The 26,933-nt window shown below is 37.2% G+C and overlaps 1 protein-coding gene across 14 annotated transcripts in view; it reads right to left on the reverse strand.

The window, feature by feature from the left end:
• dmd (dystrophin) overlaps window positions 1-26,933 on the reverse strand; it is a 112,073-nt gene that overhangs the window by 45,565 nt on the left and 39,575 nt on the right. For 13 of the 14 annotated variants that reach the window (XR_004776988.2, XR_004776987.2, XR_014118290.1 and 10 more), the window contains exons 25-56: window positions 26,432-26,587; window positions 26,098-26,268; window positions 24,810-24,992; window positions 24,513-24,641; window positions 21,821-21,973; window positions 21,488-21,649; window positions 21,173-21,283; window positions 20,456-20,629; window positions 19,789-19,944; window positions 19,266-19,436; window positions 18,549-18,728; window positions 18,095-18,217; window positions 17,488-17,658; window positions 17,106-17,222; window positions 16,627-16,758; window positions 16,329-16,481; window positions 15,466-15,636; window positions 15,272-15,379; window positions 14,180-14,322; window positions 12,787-12,910; window positions 12,509-12,684; window positions 12,068-12,215; window positions 11,697-11,828; window positions 10,845-10,994; window positions 10,318-10,398; window positions 10,112-10,193; window positions 9,778-9,947; window positions 8,954-9,071; window positions 7,977-8,167; window positions 7,472-7,626; window positions 4,407-4,596; window positions 304-476 (exon numbers count right to left, since the gene is read on the reverse strand). Coding sequence is in view for 11 of the 14 variants with exons in the window: in XM_035534640.2 (XP_035390533.2) it covers window positions 304-476; window positions 4,407-4,596; window positions 7,472-7,626; window positions 7,977-8,167; window positions 8,954-9,071; window positions 9,778-9,947; window positions 10,112-10,193; window positions 10,318-10,398; window positions 10,845-10,994; window positions 11,697-11,828; window positions 12,068-12,215; window positions 12,509-12,684; window positions 12,787-12,910; window positions 14,180-14,322; window positions 15,272-15,379; window positions 15,466-15,636; window positions 16,329-16,481; window positions 16,627-16,758; window positions 17,106-17,222; window positions 17,488-17,658; window positions 18,095-18,217; window positions 18,549-18,728; window positions 19,266-19,436; window positions 19,789-19,944; window positions 20,456-20,629; window positions 21,173-21,283; window positions 21,488-21,649; window positions 21,821-21,973; window positions 24,513-24,641; window positions 24,810-24,992; window positions 26,098-26,268; window positions 26,432-26,587 (4,754 nt within the window). In the remaining 3 variants the exon portion in view is untranslated. Of the gene's footprint in view, window positions 1-303; window positions 477-1,073; window positions 1,289-4,406; window positions 4,597-7,471; window positions 7,627-7,976; window positions 8,168-8,953; window positions 9,072-9,777; window positions 9,948-10,111; window positions 10,194-10,317; window positions 10,399-10,844; window positions 10,995-11,696; window positions 11,829-12,067; window positions 12,216-12,508; window positions 12,685-12,786; window positions 12,911-14,179; window positions 14,323-15,271; window positions 15,380-15,465; window positions 15,637-16,328; window positions 16,482-16,626; window positions 16,759-17,105; window positions 17,223-17,487; window positions 17,659-18,094; window positions 18,218-18,548; window positions 18,729-19,265; window positions 19,437-19,788; window positions 19,945-20,455; window positions 20,630-21,172; window positions 21,284-21,487; window positions 21,650-21,820; window positions 21,974-24,512; window positions 24,642-24,809; window positions 24,993-26,097; window positions 26,269-26,431; window positions 26,588-26,933 lie in introns of those variants that run through there. The other variant, XM_035534643.2, reaches the window with a different exon arrangement.

Raw genomic sequence — 26,933 nt, forward strand, 5'->3', positions numbered from 1 at the left:
CTGTTGTTCCCCTTTAAGAGATCATCCTACAAAGAAACATCTTAAGATGTTTTACATAATCAGTATGATTTACCATGGTAGGGTAAATCATACAGAGTGTTGTGGTTATTAAGTGTCTCAATTTCATGTCTATGAAGCCTTTAAATAAATTATGAAATTAATTTAATTATATTTTTAATAACAGAAACTCTGTCATTAGGTTTCTAATATCAAGAACACAAACATTTGTTTGTTTTGGTGATTTTTACGATAGACACATTCTATTGACCACCTACATTCTATTGACTCTCTACTCCCTCTTACCTCACATTAATGACTTTTTTGCCCAGGTCATGCCACCGCTGTCCCATGTTATCAAGTCGTTTTTTAAGCACAACTGCATTGTCTGTTCCTTCCAAAGATGCCACTATACGTTGTCCATTTTCATCTAGTGCATGGTACATATCTGTATGGGCATCAATCTCCATCTGGAGATCCTGTAGGGAACAGAAGATTTAATCATTTCACTGTCCACTGTTACTTGTCAGCAAACACATGAAACCATAAAAATAAGTTATATTAGTTACTAGACTAATAACTTTCAAATATAGAACTGGCTCCTTTTTGTTTTTAAGCATGACTACTAATACCACTTAATGCCCAAAACACCATGAGAAATTTTAAAAATTGAACAATTTGTGCATCTAATAAGTCTTATCTCATGTTACATAAAACTCACCGTAAACTCACACAATTTTATTGTTTTGGCTTTTTTTATAGACTACTGAATAATAGTTTTAAATTTCCTTGAATTCAAAGTCTACATATCAAGCACATGCAACAATTATATCCATAATTGAAGCATTATAGAATAACTTCTATGCTATGGCAGTTATCCAACTATCTATTTAAAAAGCACATTAACAAACACTGATAACAGGAATTATGAACAGATACTTTTTTAACACTGCATGTTTTTACATGTATTTACTATATGTTACTTACAATTCAATACATATTCCCATAAACACAAATTACATAAAGAGCAGCAGCTTACAAGAAGACATACAAGAAGAGGACAGTGAACTTCAGACCTTAAGGTGATAGGTTTTCCTGTGTAACATTTCCATAGAATGAGAGGCATCAGATGAAAACAACAGATCCGAGTCTGTAAGGCCCAGACCCTGTCTTTCCTCACCATATGGATGTGTTTAAGAGAGAGTAAATGGAGAAATAATATGGAACCGAGACTGAAACAGTCAAAGATAGCAAGCAGTGAGAAAATGTATTCTACTGCCATGTGTTTGCAGGCCTAAGACTCTGCTAAGGAATGCACACTGGAGCTGTTGTTTATAGGGTGTGTGGGCACAGCTACTGAAGGAAGGGTCAGTACTGGCTTGTGAGAGAACAGAAGCTTCTCTTCATATCCCACAAGCTTGCCTGCTTCTTCATGATTAACTGCTCCAATGTTCTGTTGCCAAGTGCACATATCTGTCATTCCAGTTAGAGCATAATGACCAAGACAAGGGATTCATCACTTTTCATTGCTCACTTAACTAAACAAAAACAAATAAAACATAACAAAACAACTTTTAATCTTTTAAACAAAACTGAAAATATACTGTAAGTTAATATTAAGTCATGTAGATGGTACTATGGCTACAAAAACCATGGTCATCAAAAAACACTTTGTTGGACATAAGCAATATACATCAATGGTTGCTCTATTCCTGGGAATACACATTGTTATTAGGACAACGGAAAATGTTCAAACAATTTTAGAGCATAAATGAATGTGTGTGCATTTTGCTTAAACACACAACGAGAAGGATCAAAACATTACACCTTTTCTAGTGATCAGAACTAAAAATGGCAGATATCAGTTGTATCTTGGCATAACTATAATAAAACTTTAAAACTATAATAAGTTCAAAACCATAATAAGACACCCAGTGTCTCCAATGCTCCACTTCCCCTGACTACTAGCACGTTACTCATCTCCAAGTCATTAATCGGACATATAATTGCCACCACTCAAGCTATGTCTGTCTATGTCTTTTTCTCCTGTGCTTTCTTGCCTACTTTATATATTCGATGAAACAAGTCTAAGCCTTTTTGCTTTTGCTACGTATATCAGTTGTGTTTTGTTAATAAAGTGTGTTCTTCCATAAACACCTATTTCTGAAGCACTCCTGCCAAAGTAATATGTTTTGCACAGCAAGTGTCAGTCAACACTGTCATGAATTGACAACATTATGAACAAGCAGCAACAGCAAAAGCTACAGTGACAACAGTGAATTTCTCCACAGGTAAGTGCTCTATACAGAGTGGATCTGAGTCCATCAGAGGAAGCAAGTCTATTTTGAAGATGTCCAAGCCAGACCAGCTTGACAATGACACCTACACCTGTAGTGAATATTTGTTGCAATATTTGCTCTATCTGGCTCACAATCCCTCTAGCTTTCTAATAAATCCCCCCAAAGCATCATTTATCATGTCTCTGCCTACTGTTGGAGCCAAAGCATATGAGACTGCAATTTGAGAAAAAGCCAGGAGATAAGCCATGGGCTTAGTAAAGGTTTACAGGCTGCAAATTAAAGGCCTTTTTTGGAACATTTTGATCATCCTGAGGAATGTAGGAAGATGGGTAAACAGATTTATCATCTCTCCCAAGATGAAACATGGTGAGTTGAGTTATGCTTATACTATGATGGCTCAGGCCCTATGCTTGCAGACTGTAGTGTAAAAGATATTTTCAAAAGTTATTCTCATACAAAACATCCCAGTCACAGCTTTCAGTAGACTTTTATTACAGACCTCTCAGAATAGACAGTAACCTCAGCATTCTGCTTCCAGGTCTCCCCACTGTCTATAAGATGGAGGAAGCCTTGTTCTAACACATGTCTCACCATGTCATGTGACTAAAGGGTTTACACCCAACTGGAGAATACAAATCACCTACTGGGTTACACATATCTGAATGAGACAAATCACCTCCCAGGTTTCACATATCTGAGTAAGACAACTAACATCTCAATTTTAGAAGGTCTGTATGGAGTTTTTGGGTAAGCCTGTCATCTGGGCATTGCTCAGTCAAATGGCAGTCTGGAGAAGCTGAATCCATGAACTTATCTCAAGGGACAAACAGTGCGACTGGCGTGTCCCCTCTGGTCCGAGCATGCCCAGAATTTCTGGGATTCACTCCCAGAATTCACGCCCAGAATTTATGTGGGATATCAACCTCTGCTTGGCATCTCAGCCCTTGGTTCATCAGTCCTGACCATCTGCCACCTCAAAAAGTGTGACATCATGTCTTCAATTCCTGTCATATATCTGCTTCTCTGACCATTCATGTCTCTTTTCTGAGACCCGTAGTACCCAGTGAGTCATGACGTCTAACCTTTGCTGTGGTTGAGATCTGTCATGGGCCTATCCCCAACAACAGTGTGTGTGCCCATCTGTCTACTTTTGTCTGTTTGTAAAACCTTGCACTTCTTGTCTTTCTGTGCATTTACAACTATTCTTTCTGGAGGCTCCAAAATGCCCAGTTTTTTAGAAACCTTGTATTGTACACTGCAAATTTGGATATGTTTTCATCACAGACCTTTAAGAATGAATGAGGATGAACAAATAAAACGAGTTCATCAAATATGGACAATCATATACTACCATTCATACAATTCCATTAAGAAATAAAAAAGAAGGGCCATCAACCAATGAAGATCTCTGATGATGTTCATGTAAAGGAGTATCATTGATGCACCGACTCACCTCATTAACTCACAGTATCGCTAACTTCCTACTTTCCCACTATTAAGCCATGGCATTTTTGCAACAATTAAACCCATAAAAGCACATGCCAGTGCACACACACACACACACACACACACACACACACACACATACATATACACACATACATATACACACACACCCCTACATTACTGTGCACTATTACAGGGAATACAGTGTGCTGTCATTAGTGATTAGCACCAATGCTGTATTAGGGTAAAAAAAATCACTATGTTTATGTGTTGTATAATTTCAAACCTAAACAGCACATAGCGACAGAAAATGGCATTTAAAAAACAATTAGTTGGTCAGTTAGGGCAATTGATTTTACATCATGTGCAACTCTACATCACAGAGTAGTCATTATTTTTCCCTTTTCTTATCTAATAGTATTTTTAGGAATTCTTAGTTTTGCATAGTAAATGACTTCACTGGAACTCCAGCTTAAATAAAACTCAGCTCATTACAAAGACAGAGTTGAGCTACCCCTGGGTTTCATGGCTCTATTAACAAACCCACTGTAGGGCTTCAAAAACTGTAAGAAAATGTACATTTTTACCATGGGCAATTCACCTCATTTTTCAACTCAAATAACCAGGCTTTGCACAATGTGTGGGTGTCAACTGTATACTTACTTGCCATTGTTCCAGTAACCGCCGCACTGCTCCTGGGTCCTCCATGAGCCGTTCTTTGTAGGTGGCATCTTGCAAGACATTTGCCGTAGTTTCGGCCTCGGTTAGCCAATTAAGGAACTTTTCCAGGTCTATGTAGAAGTGCTGCATCTGTTGCAGTCCATGCTCCAGGTCTGCCTCCCTGTCCCCTGCACTAAAATCCCCAAGTGTTCACAGTTAGGGTGGAAAACATCAGATGTGTTGCAAAAAAAGGTAACTTACAAGAATACTAGTTGTTACCCACCTACATAAAATGGTTGCACAACATACAACATGAAGTTTAAAGCTACATGAATATATGTATATGTGTATGAACTGCACAAAAAAGAATGTATAAGAAATGCATAAAAGAAGAATGCATAACAAATGCATAAAAAGTGAGTAGAGCACTTTAAGCATAGTACAAGTTCCAATTCTCTAATGTGTCCCTTTGTTGAATGATGCATAACTGCTAATGTGTCACACCTGTTAGGCAGACAGCCATAAAATCACTGGCAGTTTTATATTTTCCCTACAACTTTCAATTTGTCATGGTTTATGTCTCAGGGGTTCCCATAGCTCCTGCACTGTGTACTCTTTACTTAAGTCTTACTCTTGTTTCCTGTGATTGTCTTGTTTTTCCCATTATACCCCAGTTCTCTGGTTCTTGACTCTGTATGTTGTTTTTGGTTTTGGATCATGGATTAGCTGTGTTTCTTTGTATGTTGTCTGATCCTTGCCTGCTACGATCACAATTCCTGGATTGCCCCTAATAAAAATGTTCCTTTACTTCTATGTCCTGCCATCTGTGTCCTGTGTGCTTTTTAAGGAATTTTTTTTTCATAATCTAATCCCTTTGTGTTGCATACAGACACAAAATCACTTGCAGTAAAGAAAGTGCCAGGCTTACAACCAATTCCATTGGCTGAGTTCTAATGATTATTTTGGTTGACAGCGTCTTGCTGCTAAATGGTGCTGAACAAAGATGAAAATGTGTGCCTAGCGGACTTGGTGCTTGAACAACACCTCATAAATTTGCTGTTACAAGAAGTGACATTAAAAGAGCCTGTGTTAATGTCTCATCGAGGGCCCTTCATGTAAGGAGGAGTGACTTAAAGGCATTTTCTCTGGGACGGTGTGAAAGAATAAGCCTAGACAAAGAGCTCTTGAAACCAAGAGATGGAAGGAATAGCAGCCTGGAATGTGGGCAAGGCAGAACAAGCAGACAAGGCCTGTGTCTGTCTGCTTCTCCTTGCTGGGCAGGGTGGAAGGTGGGAAGTGCACATTTGGATAACTTCACAGCTCTCTGACATCTTCTCCTAACCTACACAAATGGGTATCCGAATTTGGATTTTGCTAGATCTGCAATACATGTTTGCGGTAATGACAATCGGTCATGTTTGATATGACAGATTTTTCTTGCAATCAAAGTCTCTTTAGTATTCACCCTAGTGAATGGTTGAGGTTTGAAAAAAGCAAATAAAGGCAAATGGTCAGTTGAACAACTGAGCAGAAACGTACTATTCTATATGAACTTGTTTTCTTTCTTTAAAAGCTGAACCGTACAACTACAATGCAGTATTACTAATAACGTGCTAAAGGTCAAAGCTGGAGAGGACACTTGCATTTCATCATTCATTCATTCTTTCTTTCTTTCTTTCTGCCTCGTGTATAAATATGCAAAATTAAGAACTCTTACTGTAATTCATTCTAGAGATTTTTTTCAGAAAAAAAATCTTTGAAAGAAAAATGTATAATTCATAATATATTGTATGTATTTTTTTACCAGAATATTTGAAAAAATATCACTTAATATGACAAATGTTAAACATGGAATATAATGCTTAAATAGGTTTAGGTTAATGATGTAAAAGTTCCATGTTTCCAACCTCAATTCAGCTATCTGTAAATATTTGACTTTATGGTGTAACAAACATGACAAGAAATTGATATACCACAGGGGCACAGCAAGTTAACGTGTAAGGATATGTATATGTATATGTTCAGTGTTAAATATATGTGACAGTGGTATCCTACTAAAGCATTTCTTCCTGCAACACCTCCAACTGTACTCTCTTGACTCACATAATAATGACTTTAAACAAGGTGAAATACAATTAAATATTACATCTCTCTGCTTACAGTCTGGGCTGAACAGAATCCACTGCCAAGACACCTAAAGATATGTGAGATCACTTAGATCAGAAAGCAACCACAGTCAAAAGAAGTCATTTGGTGCCAATTTTTTAATGAAATAATTACACTCTTGTAAGGGTTGACACCAGGCCGAGGCCCCCTCCGGCCACCAGAGGGAGGCCTCAAGTCAGGCACGCTACTATTCAGGCTTGCTGCCCAACAGCTGGGATAGACCTATATAAGCCCAGTGACCCAGTCACTCAGTGCTGGGTCTTTGTTAAAGTTTTGAGCCAAACTCCTAGCCGGTAACTTTGGGTATTGAGGTCTGTGAGTTTTAGTTTAGCTTTCCCCAGTGCATCAGGGTTGCCAGTCTTCCTGTGGCATCTTTTGTTCTCCCTTTTTCCAGGTTCGGCATGGTGTTTTCAGTTTTTCCTCTCGTTTGACCTGTTCTAAGATCTAACTGTTTTGCACATGGGCTCACCATCATTAAAACGTGGTAGCTCACCCAGTAGACTGTTGGTGTCATTACTTATCGCACCTGGGTTCAAGCCACATTACAACGCTTCCCGGAAGAAATAACTACCCACAATTTTCTTGGGCAGCATAAGACTTTTGCACAGTACTGTATTATTTTGATCCAAATAAGTTCAGTAGAATACATCCCCTTCGCATTTTCACACATTTCATGGTACATTTAAGTTCAATTACACTATCACTGGTATAATTATCAGCACACCATTGCCACTTGCTGGATGTTTCCTGAACTACAATAATGAACATATTAATGGCAACATTGTGGTGTTTCTGAAAACGAGTAGATGCCTAATCAGAAGCACCAATAATCATATGAAGTGTGTAACATGGTCAGCCTTTTTCATGAAAATGATTTTCCAAATATTCAGTGACAAACTCACCGTTTCTTGATGTTGGCCCAAGCTAGATTCATGCTCTCAGTTATCTGTTTAATCTTGCTTGTGTCATCATCTGCATAAAGGCTCAGTAGTTTGTTTGCCAGTTGATTGGTCACATCCATTTGAGCTTGCCACTGCTTTATATCTTTGGAAAGTTTCTGCAGTTTTCACAAATTATAAAAACATGACATGCATTTGTAGTGCTTATAGTTATTCTGCAAGGTTACAGTATATACCGTATCTACATGATAAAAATGAATTATTTACACAATAAAAAATGTGGTTTTCCTCTTCTATTTTGTGTCATTTTAAAGCCATAAAAAAGTGGCCCTTCATTTTTCATTCTCTCTCTCACACACACACACACACACACACACACACACACACACACACACACACACACACACACACACATACATATATATATATATATATATATATATATATATATATATATATATATATTTATTTATTTATTTATTTATTTATTTATTTATTTTTATCTGACCTTCAAATCATCAACACTGGGTGAGACTCCCTTCCGGCCTTCGAGTTTTTCATTGCCTTGCTTTATGAAAGGCTCCACATTTTTCCTGGCTTCCAGCCAATGACTTGAATCTTGGTACATGTTCTGAAGTTGAAGAACCCTGTCCATCAACTTGGTGTGTGACTCTTCCCAGTGTGCCTGTAATTTGTCAACTTTACAAAAAACAAACAAACAAAAATTAGAATACTTCATTATAATTCAGGGCAGCCAGTGAACAAGCCATTGCTTATTAAATGTTTATAGGTTAATATTAACATGCCCCATCATGTTTTATGGGTTAACTTTAACATATCCTAAAAACATCATATTCCAACTTCTCTCTGTAGGCATTGCTCAAGAAATGAATTTACATGAATTTCTGGAATCTCCAGTGAGAACAGCACTCAGTGTTGCATAGCGGAAAGCTGCATAGCTGTGTAGCAAACCACCCGTAGAGCTGTTTAGCACTGATTTTACTTGTTTTTTTGTTTTTTTTAAATATAACAATTATCAATTATTTTCCAGTAATTCCTGTGTGGTTTTTCCTGGTCATATTTTCACCTTACATGTACTATCTTACTAAAGTAATTCAACGTGACTTCATTAATCAGTTTTAAAGTACAATGTAGAATATTTTCCCTCTTTTAGCGTCACTGTTTCCATGGCAATAGCTCCATGTGGTTTTGTTTTGTTTGTTTCACTCTTGTCTACACCCAGTCTTATTATCTGCCCCTTATTCTGCTCATCTGTGTCTTGTTTCCTCACTTGTTAGTCATTGTATTTAAGCCTCCTGTTTCCCAGTCTCAATTTACCTCAGGTTAAATTTTAAATTAAGACATGACTGATATAATAATAATAATAATAATAATAATAATAATAATAATAATGATAATAATAATAATAATAAGACATTAAATATATTAAAAAGGTACAAAAAATGTAAAGGTGAATAAACTTACTTTGGTCCGTAATGGTAGCACGTGTTTGAGGGTTATTGGTTTTGTTCTTGAGGTTCTGGGCTGCAGTAATCTGTTTGTTCAGTTGTGGACATCTCTGTTCCATGTCTTGCAGTGTTAACTGCAAAATATTTTTTAAAGTGACCTATATTAATTTATAGACAAATTCTAAAGGAATCTCTACAGAAAAAAAGAGCACATCATATAATTTAAAAAAAGATTCACAATAAACTATTCACAATGCTATATTAACTTCTGGTTGATCAAGCTTCCTAAGGTCTATATAATAAATGTTTGCTATATGTGTTAAACCTTTTATTATTATAAAAAAGGATTCACTCCTACCTCACTTAATTATGATTAATTAACATATTCACTTTTTTGTGCCTTTGTATAAGAGGAACCACAAAAGTTATCAGTTATAGTTATTAGACTAGGAGGCAGTTTTAAAATGAGTTGTCTCTCCACATGTATTTATTTAGTCATAATGTTCTGCTACCGCAAATAAATCAATAAATCTCATAACTCACTGCAGTTGCTTTTAGTCAACTTCTGTGCCAAATATATATGGCTTTTATTATAGGGTATCATGTTAATTTCTAGTTTACACATTTATATTTACTTCAACAACTCGTAAAAAAAGCAACTGCGTTGCAACTGTATGGCCTCATCTGCCAAAATATTGACAAGGTATAGAGATGCACAAGTCCTTATTCATTAGGAAGTGCTGACCTAATGTTTCATACTCCATAAAGATAGGATTATCATGCATAAAAAATACATTCCATTCCACAAATATTCTACAAAAAGAAATTTATTGTACTAACCTTAAGTTTCCCAGTCATGTCATTGATTTCATCTAGATCTCCAACGGTCACTCTTTGTGTCTGAACCATGTGATCGAGGAGAGAGAGCCAGTCATTCAGCTCTGCCCAGGACTTCTTGAACTTTTCCAGTGCTGTGGCATCTCCTGGGGCACTAGCTATCAGACTTTCAGCTATAGAACCCCACAGTAAAAGAAAAAAAGCAATCTTCCCATGTGAAACTCCATGAGCAACATGAGTAACTTATTTACTTAGAATTCACTCATAATTCTTAATATAACATTCATAACCTGTATATTATGAAAATGATTATTCACTGATATTTTTGAAGCCTTACTTGCAACTTGGCATTTGTCTTTCGATTCCTTAAGCAGTACTTGAATTGCTGTCCAGTCTGTAGCCAGACTATCAAACTGCCCCTGGGCGATGGATGACAAAACGTCGGCAATTTATTATTTTGTAACCTTCATATTTTACTTTAAGGAGTAATTATATACTATAAAAATATATGTTGAAAATGTAACATCACTTTTAATAACACACCTTTTCAGGCTGACATGGAGGCCTCTCTTTGGCCAAAACTGTTTCTACTTCTGGTTTCTTCATCTGGATAGCGTCATCAATCTACAGAACCAAAAATCCACACCAACGCAGGTTAATGCCTATTGTGTGCAATATAACACACTTCAAATTAATTCAAATTAATATTTGCTTTAATGTGAATGAGCATATATTGCAGAAGTGACAACTTGTTCTCTGCATTGGTTGGCCTGTTTGGTAAGGGAGTTTCTAGGGGCAAGGCTAGAGAGAAACTAAATGTAGAGAAACCAAATGGAGGCCTCTCACTTCCACCTGTCTGGTCAGTTCCTTCTCAAGTTCATGCTGCTAGACATTTTTCTACTCTTTTTGCTTAGAGTTTTAAGAAATAGTTTAAAGTCTCTGCCTACTGTCTTGGCAGCCATAGGTTGCATTATGAAAAATAAATGCATATGTAAATGTATTTGCTTTAGATTTTACGGACCTGAAATTCTAATTATATTTAAATTACTTTAGAAAACAAGAGAAAATACCTTATGGTCAATGGCCCCAGACTGCTGTTCAAGTTGACTCTTAGTTATTGAGGCCCAGCTGGAGAGTTTCAACAGTTGTTCCTGGTATAGGCTCAAGTCTCTCAGGAGATCCTTGATCTGCCGCTGTTTCTCAGGAAGATCAGAAGACACCTTCATAGTACAAAAGAGAGAAACAGAAATATAATTAGCAAATCTGTGAAAAATAATTATACTACTCATATTAATAAGAATGAGTTTAACTAATACAGCTGCTGTTAAATTTTTTAAATCATATGGAACAAATGGAAGTGTTCGTTCCAGTTTAAACACTAATATAAACAACTATACTGATTTTCTTGTTGCCAAAATAGGCTCTGCCCACGTGACCCTAAATGATTTAGAAGATGAATGAATGAATTAATGATTTACTTGTTTGTTCTATATATTATGATTACCATTTAATAAATATCATTATGTTATCAACTTTGATATATTTATTTACATGACTAGTAATATAAACAGTGCTAAATATTCTGCAGCTTTTCGGATTAGATATTTTATTTTTTCATGAGTTGGAATGATGCAAGTGTTACCTACATATGATTTGGAAAAATATGAATAATTCTAAATGCACAAACATGGTATCTTAAACCTTGCAAGTATGTTCAAATAAGAAAGAAAAACATTTTAATGCTAGATTTAGACCACAGTGTAATTATGACATGATTTTCATACCATTGCAATAATTTACTATACTTACACCAATTTTTAACAAAATAGTATAGGTAAAAATAATTTAAGGTCTCGACTGTTATCTAATTATACAGGACGGATATAGCATAGGGTAAAAATGTCTAAGCCTGTAAGAATTACCTTGGCCCATCGCAGGTTGATAACTTTCAAATTGTTTTCCACTGGTTTGAATTTATCAGCAGGGAGGGATGAACTTTTGGTGTTAAGATGGTGTAAACTTTGTTTTCTGCTTGGTAATTCTGCTACTTGAGCCTGAAGATATCACAGATACCCATACGCACAAACAGAGACATACATACACACACACACACACACACAAACACACGTACACACAAACACACGTACACACACAGCACAACATCATTTCAGCAAACGTGTAAACTTTGTGTACACAGTGTGTGTTCAGTGTGTGTGTGTGTGTGTGTGTGTGTGTGTGTAAAATCTGGGTACAAAATGTTTAATACTAACTTAAAGACAGTAATACAGCCTACCTGTACACTTTCTAATGCTGTACTGAGCTGCTTCCTATGGCCTGGTTGCAAAGACAGGGCAAACACACTTTCTGCTTTATCCAGCCAGGACTGAAAATCCCCTATATCTTCATGAAGGCCAGCAAGTGCCAGCTTTGCCCCTGCAGATCTGTGTAATTATATAGAAATCAGTGACATACTTGTACCACAAATCACAAGTTTGCATTACTCATTTACATTATATCCCAACCGTACTGTTACATGTTTATGTTAAAAAAACAAACACGTAAAAAAAACACTTTTTAAAAATTGTTTAACAAAAATAACAAACATTTTGCTCTACAGTGCACCAATTAAGAAATTTTCTAAACATTTATACTTTTGAGAAACTGGGACTTTGGGATCCTAGAATCATCTTGAACCATCGTTCCACCCTAAATTGTCTTACACACCCATGCTTACCTTCTCTTTATTTCAGTGAGCTGGTTGAGCACTTTGGCCCAGCGAGCATTGATGGAGCCAAACTGCTGTTTAATCTGATCTCCATCCTCCTTACTGCACTGTAGAGCCAGGTCTTCCCCCAAAACATTAAGCCCTTTCACTGCTAGCTCTTGCTTCTCTAAACCTTCTTGCAGATCCTGTGAGCAAGAACAAATATTTTAGTTCTTGTTTTGTTAAACAGAATAGTCATGTTGGTCTAATACATTTTACTGAGTAAATTCCAGTGGTGTCATTGGTACCTTAAGGTGGCTTCTGTTCAAGTTTGGGTCTTCCTCATACATCACTAAAGTTTTTTCTGCAGCTGTCAGCCAGTTTTGGAGAGCTTTTAACTCCTCACTGTATTTTTTGCATTTGTCAAAGTATCTGGAAAGAAGGGGAATTTAGAGGATAAAAAAGAGTACAGTTTCTCAGCATGAACATAGAGAACAAAAACAATATTGCCCATTAAAAACATTAATGTGGCCAGTGACCAGAAAATGACCAGGTAGAATACACCATACAAAAGCTGAATTAAACTGTATAAAACTGTACGGAATTGTGTAAAAAGTGGTGAGAAGGGGCGGCTGTTATAAATGGGATAGAGGGACTAAGCCCATTCTGTCTTTCAATGGCTCCCTGACTGGATCAGTTACGTTCATAGAGCTCCACTTCGACTCAGATGCCAGCAAGGTGGAGGTGGGGCTGGTATTATTAAAGAGGAGCTAGTTGGACCATTTTGGGTTGAAGATGGACTCAAGATCAACTCCTAAACCTACTGACAGTTTTTAGAAGACACTTTCTTCAAGTAGTGGTACAGGAAAAAGTCTGCATCTTTCAAGAAGATCATGCAGGACAAGGCTCCATCGCATGCATAGAACTACTCCACTGTGTGGCTAGCCAGGAAAGGCCTTAAAGATGAAAGAATAATGACATGGACCCCTTCCTCACCTGACCTAAAACCTATTTAGAACTTGTGGGCCTTTCTTAAACAGGAGATTTACGATGAAGGAAAACAGTACAGCTCTCTGAACAGTGTCTGGGATGTTGTGGTTGTTAATTTGTACATTTTGAGTTGTTTATTATTTAACAGATGAAAATAAACAAGTGAGATGGGAAAATTCTGCACACTAATAGTTGGCCGATAATTATGCAAACATGGATATTCTCCTAAGAAAGCCAAAACCTCACTTTTACTTTCTTAAATATTCAGGTTTGAGGTTTATTAACATTTTGGATTAACTGAGAGCACTGTATTTGTTCAATAATAAATATAATAAAATTAATCCTCAAAAATACAACTTGCCTAATAATTGTACACATAGTATACACACACACACACACACACACACACACACACACACACACACACACATACATAAATACATATATGTGTGTGTGTGTGTGTGTGTGTGTGTGTGTGAGAGAGAGAGAAAGTGAGCAAGCTCTAAATCTTGTCAAAGTGTAAATTCATAGCTGAAACCCAAAGAGTAATTAGCTAAATGTAGTTTTTAGCTTTTGCTGTGGACACTTTTGTGGTCTCTGGTGACATCACCTGCTAGGTTGCCTTTTCCTGGTATTACATAAGACAGCTTTTATTTAAACATTACATTAAAATAAATCTGAGCAGCTGGAAGCCCTGACACTCATACTTACACTAGCCTGTCCGGATAGAGCTTCTTCAAGTTTTCCCAGTTGGTGCTCAGGAGTTGGACGAGTAGATTCTCAGGAGGGATGACTTTATTGTCCAAAGTCTTTGCAACTGGAGTTTCAAGCTTCTCCAAATTATGCTTCACTACCTAAATAATATAAAAGTCAATTTATTTTATATTTAATCATCTGTACAGCCCTTTGGTTAAGTATATTAACCAATTATGGTTAATATACTTAATATACTCATTCAGAATAATTCAGAATCAGCTTAGTATCTCATACACTATACACTGAATGCACAAAACACTAGATAAACATTTAAATACATTGCTCTCCTTTTAATTTAATTCATTTTTTGCACCCCTACTGAAAAGCACAAATTTGTTCAATTTGAAATGTGGTGATATGGCTGGCCAGTTTATCAAGATCTATTTATTGTTTGTTCATGGAAATGCATCACTTGAAAGAGATAAAGTGATACTCAGATCTTCTGTGGTATCAAGTAATATTAATATATGGTTATGTATGTTTCACATAATCCTCATATGTCATAATGTCATAATTCTGTCCCAAGCAGGAAATATCAGGAGCCATGATTCATCAAGCCAGCTCATGATTTTCCATTCCTGTGTCCATAATTTTCATTTCATAGCCCACTACAATTTTTAATTTTTTTTATTTGTGTTGAAAAAAGTGAAGTCATCAAATAACATCTGACTGTTTTGTGTTTAGGAGTTGCTAGATGCCTACTGGATAGTGAACCAATTCAGATACACACATGACATTCTTAATCTTGGAGGGTGGGGTTGTGAGGGGGTGGGCTGGGGGGAAATAGCAGTTCTTGACAGACTCTTATCTGCCACATATTATGAAATCTTTTTTTTTTTTCTCTTTTGGCTATTTTGTCAAGCCCTGCATCTCCTCTATAATGACACACTGTTCACAGCATGAAACTGATGAAAGCCTTTATGCACGCATGCACAACTAATGTAAATATGAAATGTTGTGTGATTTATTAAATATTAAAGCAGTCCATAAAAGCTCTGGTAAAAGAAGCATCATTCATTCTATGATGCACATGCTTTAGAATCTCACCTTAAGGCACTTTTCCTGTTGCGGTATATTTTCAGTTGCAGCAGACCAGCAGGGGGAGTTCAGCAGAGCCTCGTTTTCCGCAATAGCACGCAGAAGAGCTTGCAGTTCCTTCATAGTATACAATTAAACATCACAAATGACTGTCATTTCAGGCATTACTATCATAACCTGCATCCAACAGATAAATAACTTACACTCATATGATGTACTTGAGTAAACTTAACATCCAGGTGCTCCCAGCGTTTATTAATGGGGATAAGGTGTGGTTCCACAAGCTTGGCCATCCCAGCTTCTGAGAGAACATGACCAAGTCCTCGTACCTCTCCCAGTTCTGGACGCTGCTGTTCAATCTTAGTGGCAAATTCCTAGAAGATAAAAGACCTTGCCCTGTTGAGTGCATCCAATGTGGTTTCAGTGACTTTTATTTTATTAGGCTCAGGTGACACTTTAGTAAAAATAGGTCAGATCACATTTATTAATTATCTAACAATATGATTAGTGATTTATTATTAACTTATAATACATACTCAGAAATATCTTATTTTGTTTTGTTTTCACGGTGCCAATCAACAAAACAAGTAGTTGATATTTCTTCACACTATACTCTAAACACACGCAACACTCTAAATATACTAAACATACTCTTTACACTGTAAACACTGATGTTTGGTCTATGATCCACACCTGAAATTAACATCCTGACGACATGATCAAATTCAGTTTCATATATACCCTTACAGTTTGCATAAATATCAAATGCAGACCTGAGAACCTGAGCTCAGATCTGATCTGACTGTTGTGATTTACTGAAGCTGTATTAAAACATCAAGTGTAAACCTGTAAACATCCTCAATCTCATTAAGAACTATAATGGTATCTTGGAAATTAAGAAAATGAGAAAAATGAAGTGCATCCATCAATACAGGCTAGCTGGCCTTACCTGACATAAATACATTTAAGACTTTTGTTAACAGTAGTGACAATTCCCTGTTCTGATCAAGTCTCTGATTAAGTTCATATCATGTTCGATCAAATTTTTAGAGATTAAGGTTCTTACCTTCACCCTTGGCTCTTCAGCTGTATCAGGCAGATCTGCAACCATCCTCTCAGTGTTGTCAAGCCATTGCATCATGTTGTCTGACATTTTACAGAACTGATACCACTGTGGGGCAAAAGCAAGCGCCGTCTTCCTCCTAAGGGCTCTTAGATTCTGTCAGGGCAAAGTCAGGACAAGGAAAATATCTAAAGAGTCTGGCTGGAAACATAGATAGTGGATAGTGTTTAAGAGGAAGAAAACAGACAACTTGTGAGCTTATGAGCCTCTGAAGTAACATTTCTGATGGTGAGCCCTGTACCTTCAGAATGTTGTATTTATCATGGAGCAGATTATGCTTTTCATGAACAGTCCCTCTCGATGGGTCACTGGTTCTCTTAAGCAGATTCTCTCCCTTCAGGAACAGTGCCTTCAATGTATCCTCATCAACAGCCTATAAGAGCACATGCGCAGGAAATCATTAGGCTGACATATCCACATATTAGAAGGCTCTGAGTTCCTTTTGTGACTAAACTATATTCTCTCTGATTATGAGACTGTTTTCCTAATTACCAGTTTTCTGTCGTTCCCCGAATCTAGAATATAAAGAAAATGAGGTGCACTGGATTGACCCTTCTTCTCTGCATAATAGGTGAGAGCCTTCCTAGAATGTACTGTGTACAGAATTAGCTAAGGCGCCGCATCTCTAAAAGGGGTTTCACATTGGATTTGGTTGTTCACTTCCTGACAACCTCAATTACTATACTACACTGACAAAAGATAATAAATTTTTAGTCTTACTGGTTCCTCAAGAAAATCATCTTCTTTGACATTTTCACCCAATTTTATCTCTTCATCCAGTAGACGTAGCCACATATTAGCTTGTCTGTAGTACTCCTCCAGCTCATGAGAAGAGGCCTACATGGTAAATACATAAAATAAACACACACACATATATTAAAAAAAACCACTGTAGGAGTAAGGATACACTTCTGTCCATAGAAGTTCAAGGTTGCTTTTGAAATGTACACATACTAAATATGTCTACAAACACACGTGTACAATACAGCTTGTACTGATCAGACTCACATGTACTAATCAATCTGAACAAGAACAAATAAACAATACAGATTCAGAGCTCAAAGTGATTCTCATCTCATTCACTCGACTGAAGCAGCAATACCTGTCCTTGTAAAATCCTTTTGGTGACCATCTCAAAGCGCTGAGTGAGCTGCTGCAGTTTAGGCTTCAGTTGAGCTTTACAGTGTTCTCCCCGATTTTTAGCGAGGTCTTCACCCAGACTCTGCACTTCTTCAACCTTATCCCGCATCTCTGCCAGCTCCATCTGCAGACCCTGATGGTTTTTTTTGGTTTTGGTCATTGATGGTGAGTTTATATCTTTCTATAATCAATGCAATAACTTTAGCTGGAACTTGAAAATAATTAAAACATAAAACAGTTCTACATGGACGAATACTAATTGTTCAGTATGATAAAATCAGAATTAAAATCATTCTATATTTATAAAAAAAAACAACATTAAATTTTTAAGTCCCACAAACTGGGGAAGTGTGTAAAATAATATATATGACAAATATCAAAGAACATACAGCACAAAACTCATTATCACAACTGAACCATTATTCTATCTAAACTTAACCGAAATATAATTCAACTGAAGGAACGCCATTACAGATTTGACTTGTTCTTACTACCACACAAACAGGGTCACAGGAAACAGTACGCAGTGCAGCTGGCAGACTGTGTGCATATGTAAGTGAAATGCAAACCTTCAGGACATGCTCAACGCAGCCCTGGCTCTCCATGTTGTCCATTTGAGCCTCTGCTCCATCCATCCAGGCATTTATCTCAGCCACATTCTGCTCAAGAGTATTCATCTGATTCTGGTAGTCCTGCATCGAAGAGGGGAATGACATTAAAATGAAGGTGCTTGTCTTTCTTGACAAAACAATGCAAAGCACCTATTTCAGAGCTCCTCAGCAAAATACAGAAAGTGGTGTGAGGGAGAGAATGAGAAGAAGGAGGTATTTGGAATAAAAGAGAAACATAGAGAATAAGGTATTACAGGATCCAAACTATAGAATAAATATTCTTTGAATAAAGAAACAATGGGACATAAAAGTAAAGAATTGAGTAAAAATAGTGATATTTTTTCCACGCAAGTTAATGAATTTCACCGCCGCCGAAAGGGAGGGATTCATCCGAAGGCGATCGTCTTCTCACCAGCAGCAGGTTCAGCCACTGCTCGCAGCGTGACGTCACAGCAATCCAGTTACAGCTGAGAAGGCTGACCTTGTCATCTATCAGGCTTTCCTGCCCTCTGAGCAGGACTTTCAGCGCCTCGGCCAGCTCACTCACTATATGGAGCTGTGGTGCGTGCCTCTCCGTATCTTCCTGCGTGGCCTTGAGAAGACAAGAGGCAAGTTACAACAGTTACAACAGTTACTGCAGTTACAGCGGTTAACATGGTTACAATGGTTACAGCTGCTGAACTGCAAGTAATGACAGATTTCGTAGCAAATTTACAGAGGCTAGCACAGGATGATACTTTATATATTCATCCCATTGATTAGTGTGGGTGGAATGTAGATATGCTATTTCTAAGAACAACTTGTACACTGATTAATATAACTAAGCTCAAATTATGTGATGCTTACAGTATAGTACAGTGTATATAATAAAAAAAATAATAACCTAATAAATTAACCTAATAAAATTAATCTAATAAAGGTAATTACAAAATCAACCTTTCTTCAATGTCTCCATCTCATTTTAATTTAATTCAAGGTATTTTTGTTGGGCATTCCCACATTTTGGCTCTGGACATAATTAATCTAACTAAAATAATTAAAACCCAACCTATGAATATTAAAAACTAAATGGCTGCATCTGATTTTAAGTTGAGTTCAGTGTATGTATGTCAGTTGGGCAGTACCACACCTTGGCCCAGGTCAGCTCCGCCTCTAGGTCACTGGGCATCCCTTCTACTGATGAGCGGCGGGTCAGTTCACCATCAGTGGCTGCTAGCCACTCGGTTAGATTGTTTATCTCCTTTCGAAATTTCCTCAACAACTTCAGACTCTTCTCTAGTTCTTGCTTTCCCTCGGTCACCTGGATGATTGAAAAGGAGAAAGAAAATGACAGGTGGAAAGCAAAAGAAAGGTTAGGTGACTCACTCACCAACTCCTAGTAATCCAAATTCTTCATCAGATTACCGCTTTAATATTTTCTATCTGATGTTATAATAAATCTTGCAATAATTAACACTATGACAAGATATGCGACTTAGATAGTGATAAGTACTATTGTAATAAAAAAATGTAATCAAAAGATGCTTGCTCTTAAACATGATATTTTTAACTGATCTGATGCTAAAGGTGGTCAGGCCAGTTAAAATTTATGTATGGCACCATGGTTGTTTCATAACTGTATGTAAGACTTAATCTAAAAAAAAAAATCATACCTGTGCACCCAAGTCATTGTACAGGAGTTTAAGACTTGTCAAACGGTCATCAAGCTCCTTGGGTTGCTCTGTCTGTTGCCTCTGCACAATTTGCCTTCCTGTCTTAATTACCACTTCCACCTCTGATTTCACTTCACTTAGACTTTTATACAACTTCTGCAAAAGAAAAACTAGAGATTTCTAAGAAATATGGATTCACCTGAATCAAGAGACCTCAGCACAGCTTTGAAGTTAATAATCACTTCTTATGACCACTGGGGGCCCCCACTATCCACAGACATGGCAAGAAAACATGCTGTTCATTCTCAATATTCATGTATAAGTGTCATAAGAAAAAATTGACTTGGCTTTCCAGCTAAAGATGCTCTGTAATGTTGGACCAACCCATAACCAAAGAGGGGAATCTTGAAAGAAAATCCCTAGTAAATGACAGAAAACTGTCCAGGACTGCCAAACTCCAGGAAATCCACAGTACTACACAGTTTAGTGCTCCTTAACATTAATATTTAATTCCTAAAGAACTCCATAACATGATGGGCTTAATCAGGTTTATTAAAGTAAGGAAAACATGCAGTATATTGCCCTTCAAGCACCAGACCTTTTCTGTTATCGATCTGTGTTATCTAAATTAATGTAAGTAACAAGGATGTTATCCATATATACCCACCATGCACTGCTCCAGCTGGGACTGTACCACTTCCTGCTCCATGCTGCGGGTGCTCAGCAAACCCAGTTGACCTCTGACCTCTTCCAATGCACGTTCACATTCCCTTAACCTCTGATCAAAGTTGGCCGGCTTTTGGAAAAGCCGAAACTTTGCTTTCACCTGCAACAGTTTGTCCTTAAACAAATAAAAAATATGGGAGTAATGTTACAGCTCTTAATACAGTCTTAAAGGCCCTCCCCCACCTGTTTGAAGTTGTGTTCATGTCTGACCCTGAACCAGTGTTAATAACCTATTCTGCAGATTTGAATCCAGGTAGGGGCCAATTCTTTACTGCATAATAGTTCCTCTTAAAACTATTTCACTTCTAACATTATGTATGATTTTGGCTTTAACCTCTGTGCTGTATACTACTCAGCTTTTAATAAGACTCCTAAACTACATCAACTACCTATTCTGCAGATTTGAATCCAGGTAGGGGCCAATTCTTTACTGCATAATAATTCCTCTTAAAACTATTTCACTTCTAACATTATGTATGTTTTTGGCTTTAACCTCTGTGCTGTATACTACTCAGCTTTTAATAAGACTCCTAAACTACATCAAATGCCTGAAAGGTCGAAAAGTTGATGCAGCTTCTTTGATACCTCTCTATTTTAACTTATACACAAAACTGTGTTCCTCAATAAAATCTGAGGATGAAAGTCCTGCCACACTCACATATGTATTATCGATCTCTGCAACCACTTTCTCCGATGTATCTGATTCACTGGCCTTTTTCTTCATATTTTCCAGAGTCTCCTCATGACCAATCAGCTCAGTCTGAATTTGCTATAAACACAACGCAGCAATTATAAATAAAAGATCTTTTTTCCCTGGAAGATATTAACTGACCTTTTGGGATGAGATGGTATAAGTTAGATACACTAAATATGCAATATGTAAGCGAGCATAACTGGAAGATTATATCAAGACTAAAGCACCAAATTAAACAGAACATTGTGTCAGAGACAATGCACTATTAAATATGCAAACCTGGGCTTCCTGGGGTATCTGAGCTGCATCTATACCATCTGCAAGATATGCGGTCAAATGACGATCAGTTGCATTTAGTGACTCTTGGATAAGGCTCAGAGCTTTGTCATTCTCTTGAGCCCACTGCAAGCTCTTCTCCAGCTGCTGTTGCCTTTTTAACACCTGTGATTAAGTATAAAAGAAAAGAAGTGAGAGAGAGCAAGAAGGTAGTGAAAGAGTGAGAAGGTATTGAAAGAGTGCAAGAAGGTAGTGAGTGAGAACAAGGGTTCCTGTTTAATGTTTCAGTGCGAAATAACAGTTTCATGAAGCACACATATACTGTCAAACCCTTACCCTTTGCATAAGTTCATCCCAGCGAATGTTGTAGTCATCCACCTTTTTGTGAATGAGCTCATGGAGGACTCTTCCATCCATGAGGGTCTGCGCCAGCTCTCGTATTTGGTTACGATTGTACTCAGGATGTTCCTTTATCATCATGTCTATGGACTACAAGAAACAGACATGGAATAACAGAAATAGAAAACATGGAATAATTGGAATTGCAAAGACAGTAGGAGCAGATATGAAATACTGTAGCTTTGACACTCAGATATAAAGAATCACCCTCCAAACGAATAAACAAACAAACATATGTAAATAATGTGAATATAAAGAACCTTTTAGAACTAGAGAATTTCTTGAAACTCATCCCCCAGCCTCTCCTTCTTGAATCTGCTGCCAATTCCAGCACCTTCTTCAGGCTTGACCAAATGTTCACCTAGTCTTTCACCTGATCTAATTGGCATGCAACAACAGTAAGAATGCCTATGATGCCTCACACAATCCAAGTCAAGCTGCTCCTCTGACTCTTGCGGGAAGCAGCCTTCTGTTCCCAGCATCTTTTGACCTTTCAAACTTTCTACCAAGGTGAGCAGGACTTTGAAGGGTTTTCCCCCATTTTTTCCAGGCATGTTACAGGAGCACTCATGTATATTGTAAATTAATTGGGTTGCTTCAATTGTCTTACATCTGAAAAGTCTTAACAAGCATGATCAATGATGTGATTGATTTTCCACTGGTTACACTTCTCGTTTGTCACTTCTACCTTCTCTCCTATTCCCAGGCAGGTACCTGCCAAGGTGCATTGGTGATGATGGCCTTGGTTAGGCCTCAGCTACTTCCATCACTGAGGTTTATTAGTGCCATAAGCTTGCGAGTCACTGCTGGAAGAGCTTTCTGGTGTTTCCTTCTTGAAATGGACCAGACAGTAGATATGCATATGCAGTGGGAAAGGCAGTGATGCTATGAATAGGGAACTATAGTTGATTAATCACTTGCAATTTCAGGTGGCAATATGCCAAAGTGTTCACCCAGCTTTAATTCATTTCATCCTCCCAATAAAAGAGTCGTAAAGTTGTGTATTACCTCCCTCTTCTCTTCTGTACTGCTCCTGAGTTCCAAATATCTAAATTGACAGCACCACCCTTCAGGGGGACATTTTCACTCTAGCAGAGCCCCCTAATGGCAGTATTCTGGGCAAAGCTAAATAATTAAATAGGAAGTTTCTTATGTGCAGTCCCATGCATTCTCAATCCCCATAAATTGCCTTAATAAAACTGTGCTCATGAATTACTGTGTTGAATTAATATTAATGTAATATTAATATTAATATAATATGCTGTTAACACTAAATAGCAAAAACAACAGAGTAACTACATAAGCTGAACCTAGAAAGTCATACTAGATACAGTTGCAAGAAAAATTTATGAACACTTTTGAACTACTTAAATTTCTGAATGAATCGTCCCGCAAATATCACAAAATCTAAATTTTAATAACCCCCACACATGGCATCTTGTGGCTCAAATAATCTATTTTCCTGTTGGGAAAAGTGAACCTTTAGGAAATAGACCTAGTGAGAGTAATTGGAGTTTTTTGTTCCACTATTTCAAGTGTGGGTTAATCTGTCCTGCCATGCCATACAAAAATACATATTTTTAGCAATGTGCTTTTCAAAATATTATTCTCTTACAATATGTGCAATATAGTGTAATATGACCCAGTCAAAGGAGAACCTTGGAAGAAATATTTTGTGGTCACAATGGGGTTATAAAAGACTTTCTAGAGATTTGGGCCTCCATTGGTCCATAGACAGGCAGTGCATTTGCAAATAAAAGAAAGTCAATAACACTGCCTGCATATGGACGAAAATAAAAATATCTATAATCAACTTAAGTTTAAAGACCACTTAGATGTCTGGCGCTTACATACTGGAGAAATGATGGGGACATCAAGGTTGTCCAAGCCTAACCCTAACCATAAACCTAAACCTAAGCCTGGATTTCCATCACTGAGAGGTCAGTAAATGTCATGCCGTCTGCAAATATAACACCAGAAATGTTAAAATATAAAAAGATAAAACTATAAGAGCAAAATGTATGTCTGTAGTTCCAAAGTAAAATAATGTATGGGCTGTACAGCATCACTATAATCCAAAATATAGGAGTAAAATCAACAACAGAGTGGCACAAACAAATTCCATATTTTAGACTGAAAATCCTGATCTAAGACCAATAAAATGCTGTGATGTGATCTGAAGCAGGCTGTTCAAGAAAAACATCCTCAAATTACACAATAGGGATTAAACTCTCCACCTCATTTTTCACCCAGTTGCTACTTTCAATGCCAGAAATGAGAACACCTGCTCTGATGTGGGAAGAGTGGTGGAACTGGGGGTGTGACATTTGAAATATACTGACATGATGGTATTCCTCAAAACACATTAGTCCCCAAGTGACACTGATGTTGCTGCCTACCGACAGCCACTCCAAAACCATTTAAAACAGTATAATCCAGATTAATTATTTAAATGTAGTCATTTTACTCTGTATTTTCATATTTTCACTATGACCATGGAAATTGGGTCAATATACAATATGGTAGAGGAGGGGTGCAGTCCTTACAATAGCTGTACATTTAACTTTCATGTCTTGAATAATAACTGGAAAATATTCTTTTAAATAGGTCCAAGGTTCTAAGCACTTACAGCCAAAGCTGCAGCAATCTCTTCTGCTCGCCCTTGAAAATTCTCATCAAGTTTCTTCTCTAGTATATCCATCCATGTGTTTTCCTGTTCCAAGTAGGACAGCAATTCGCACCAGCAAGCCCACACCTCCTGCAAGATGTGGAGCATTCCATTATGTTGGATACATGCATCGCAAAAGCATCTGCAGGGAGGATATTTATATTCCAATTATCATATTCTGCAGACCAACTCTCAAAACTTTCTGTGCAATTGCAAATCGGAAAGCAGGGCAGCAGAATAGCCCACAGTCTCGCTTACCTCTAATGTCTTGTACTTCCCATTGAGCCGGCTGCATAGCCGCTGGTAGTTGGAAGTTAAAACATCCAGTTCTGCCTTCAGGGCATCATGGGCTGCCGGCGGGGCCTTTGAGATGAAGCTGGTTACTTTGTCTTTCAGCAGGTTCACCTTTATTTCTTTCTGATGGACTTCTTCTTGAGCTCTCTGAGTATATGTAATATGTAAAAATGTAATCCAAAAAGTACAATGTTTCTGATATTATAGATATTACAGACTATTTCAGTATCATTCAGTTAAAGATGAAATTCCTGGTATTCACCCTGTATAGGGAGGGAGATGCAAAAGTTAACAGACAACCATAAAACATGGCAGGAGTCTGAAAAGTGCTTTCCATAAGAATGTGTAGGAAAAGGCCTGTATAATTTTTTAAAAAATATGAATGCCTGCTAAAATCCATAAAGAACACAAGGTTCATTCTGGAATAATAGTAATGAGCACCATCTGACTGAATTACCCACGTAAAGGGTAGCCAATTCAAGTTTGACAAAAATACAACTCCTATTTATACCAAACCCACATTTTCCAAATATTAGACTGAGGCTTCCAATTGTGTTCTATCAGCGATCCAGACTAGTGCATGTAAACAAATTATTCCTAATATAGTCTAATACTAGATTGATACCATTACTTCTTAGGTCAGGTAAAAAGTGATGGAATTTATCCTGGCTAAAGCTTCTGGATGTACTGACTGATAACCTGGCAATAATATCAAAGTGATATTGCAAAGATTAGCATTTGATACACAACATTCACACTTTCACCTCACCCATTTAAAGGAATTTAGTTAAAAAGTATAGTCATAATAGTTTAACCTAACTGCAATCCTTATTAAACACCAATTATCCAATCAGCATTGTTTGCCACCACATCTCTGGTATTTCTAAGAACATAAATAGCATTTTGTAATGTGTGCATATTATAAACAAAATCACACAGGATTCAGCTTAAGTGACACACGCGCACACACACACACACACACACACACATACACACACACACGCACACACACACACACACACACACACACACACACACACACACACCTCTGCAAGAATATATGTAAAATAGATTTCACATCGTAATTGGGAAGATCTTATCACTCTCCTGCACCACACAAAGTGGCTCTAATTAGATGGTTAAAAATACAATTAAAACAAAACATATGACATGCTTAAGTAAGCAAATAAATACATAAACACAAATCATAGAGAAACATCATTAATAAAAGTCTTTCCTAAAAAACACAAACCTTTAGTTCATCTAGCGCTTTATGTAGCTCCTCAGGTGTTTTATATTGGAAGTCTCTCTCCAGGTAATCTTCCTCTGCCTGTGTTATCCACTCCTGCATCTCCTGCATCTCCTTCTTCAAACTCACTGTCATATCTAGTCCACCTTTCAGGGCAGATTTTTTTGCATAGGCCTAATGGAAGTAAAGTACAGGTGCATTGTAACATCAGAATCAAACAGATATATTCTATTTTGTGATGTTTAACAGATAAAGTGTGCATTGTCTTTGTGGTGCGTTTCTGAATGTCTTGCAATGTTCTAATGGTCTTACTGCCTTCACTAACAAAGCTAATTACCTGTTTGCAAATGAGTTCCCATTGTGCATTGAGCTCATCAAGCACCCTCTGTATTTTGACAGCAAATGGTGGCTCTGCTTCCCTCTTCAAGGCCTGCCCCACCTCATTGATGCCACTGAGACTTGGTTGGACAGTGTGGATGTCATTTACCAAGGCCTAGCAAAAGAAAAAAGAACAACTGAAAAAAATATATTCACTGAAAACCAGGTCACCAGTGCACTGGCCCATTTTCATGTCCATGTTTATATCACAACTTGCCGCTGAGTCCTTCAGCATTTTTCACTGAACTAATCAAGTAATTTATTAGTGCCCTGTTGGCTTTACCATGACTTCAAACATGTTTACCTAATCCTATTGTATGAAAAAAAAAAATCTTTGCGATAAAAACATTTAAATGAGGCTAAGACTTGTCTTTGAGTGATGAAGAATTGTCTCTGAGTGAAGAACATTAATTTATGCTTTCTAATGTTTAGTATGTTCTTTAAAGTCTTGCCCCTTCATT

Source organism: Electrophorus electricus, chromosome 18, assembly GCF_041902795.1.
Source record: "Electrophorus electricus isolate QZ-2024a chromosome 18, ASM4190279v1, whole genome shotgun sequence".
Classification (NCBI taxonomy): Eukaryota; Metazoa; Chordata; class Actinopteri; order Gymnotiformes; family Gymnotidae; genus Electrophorus; species Electrophorus electricus.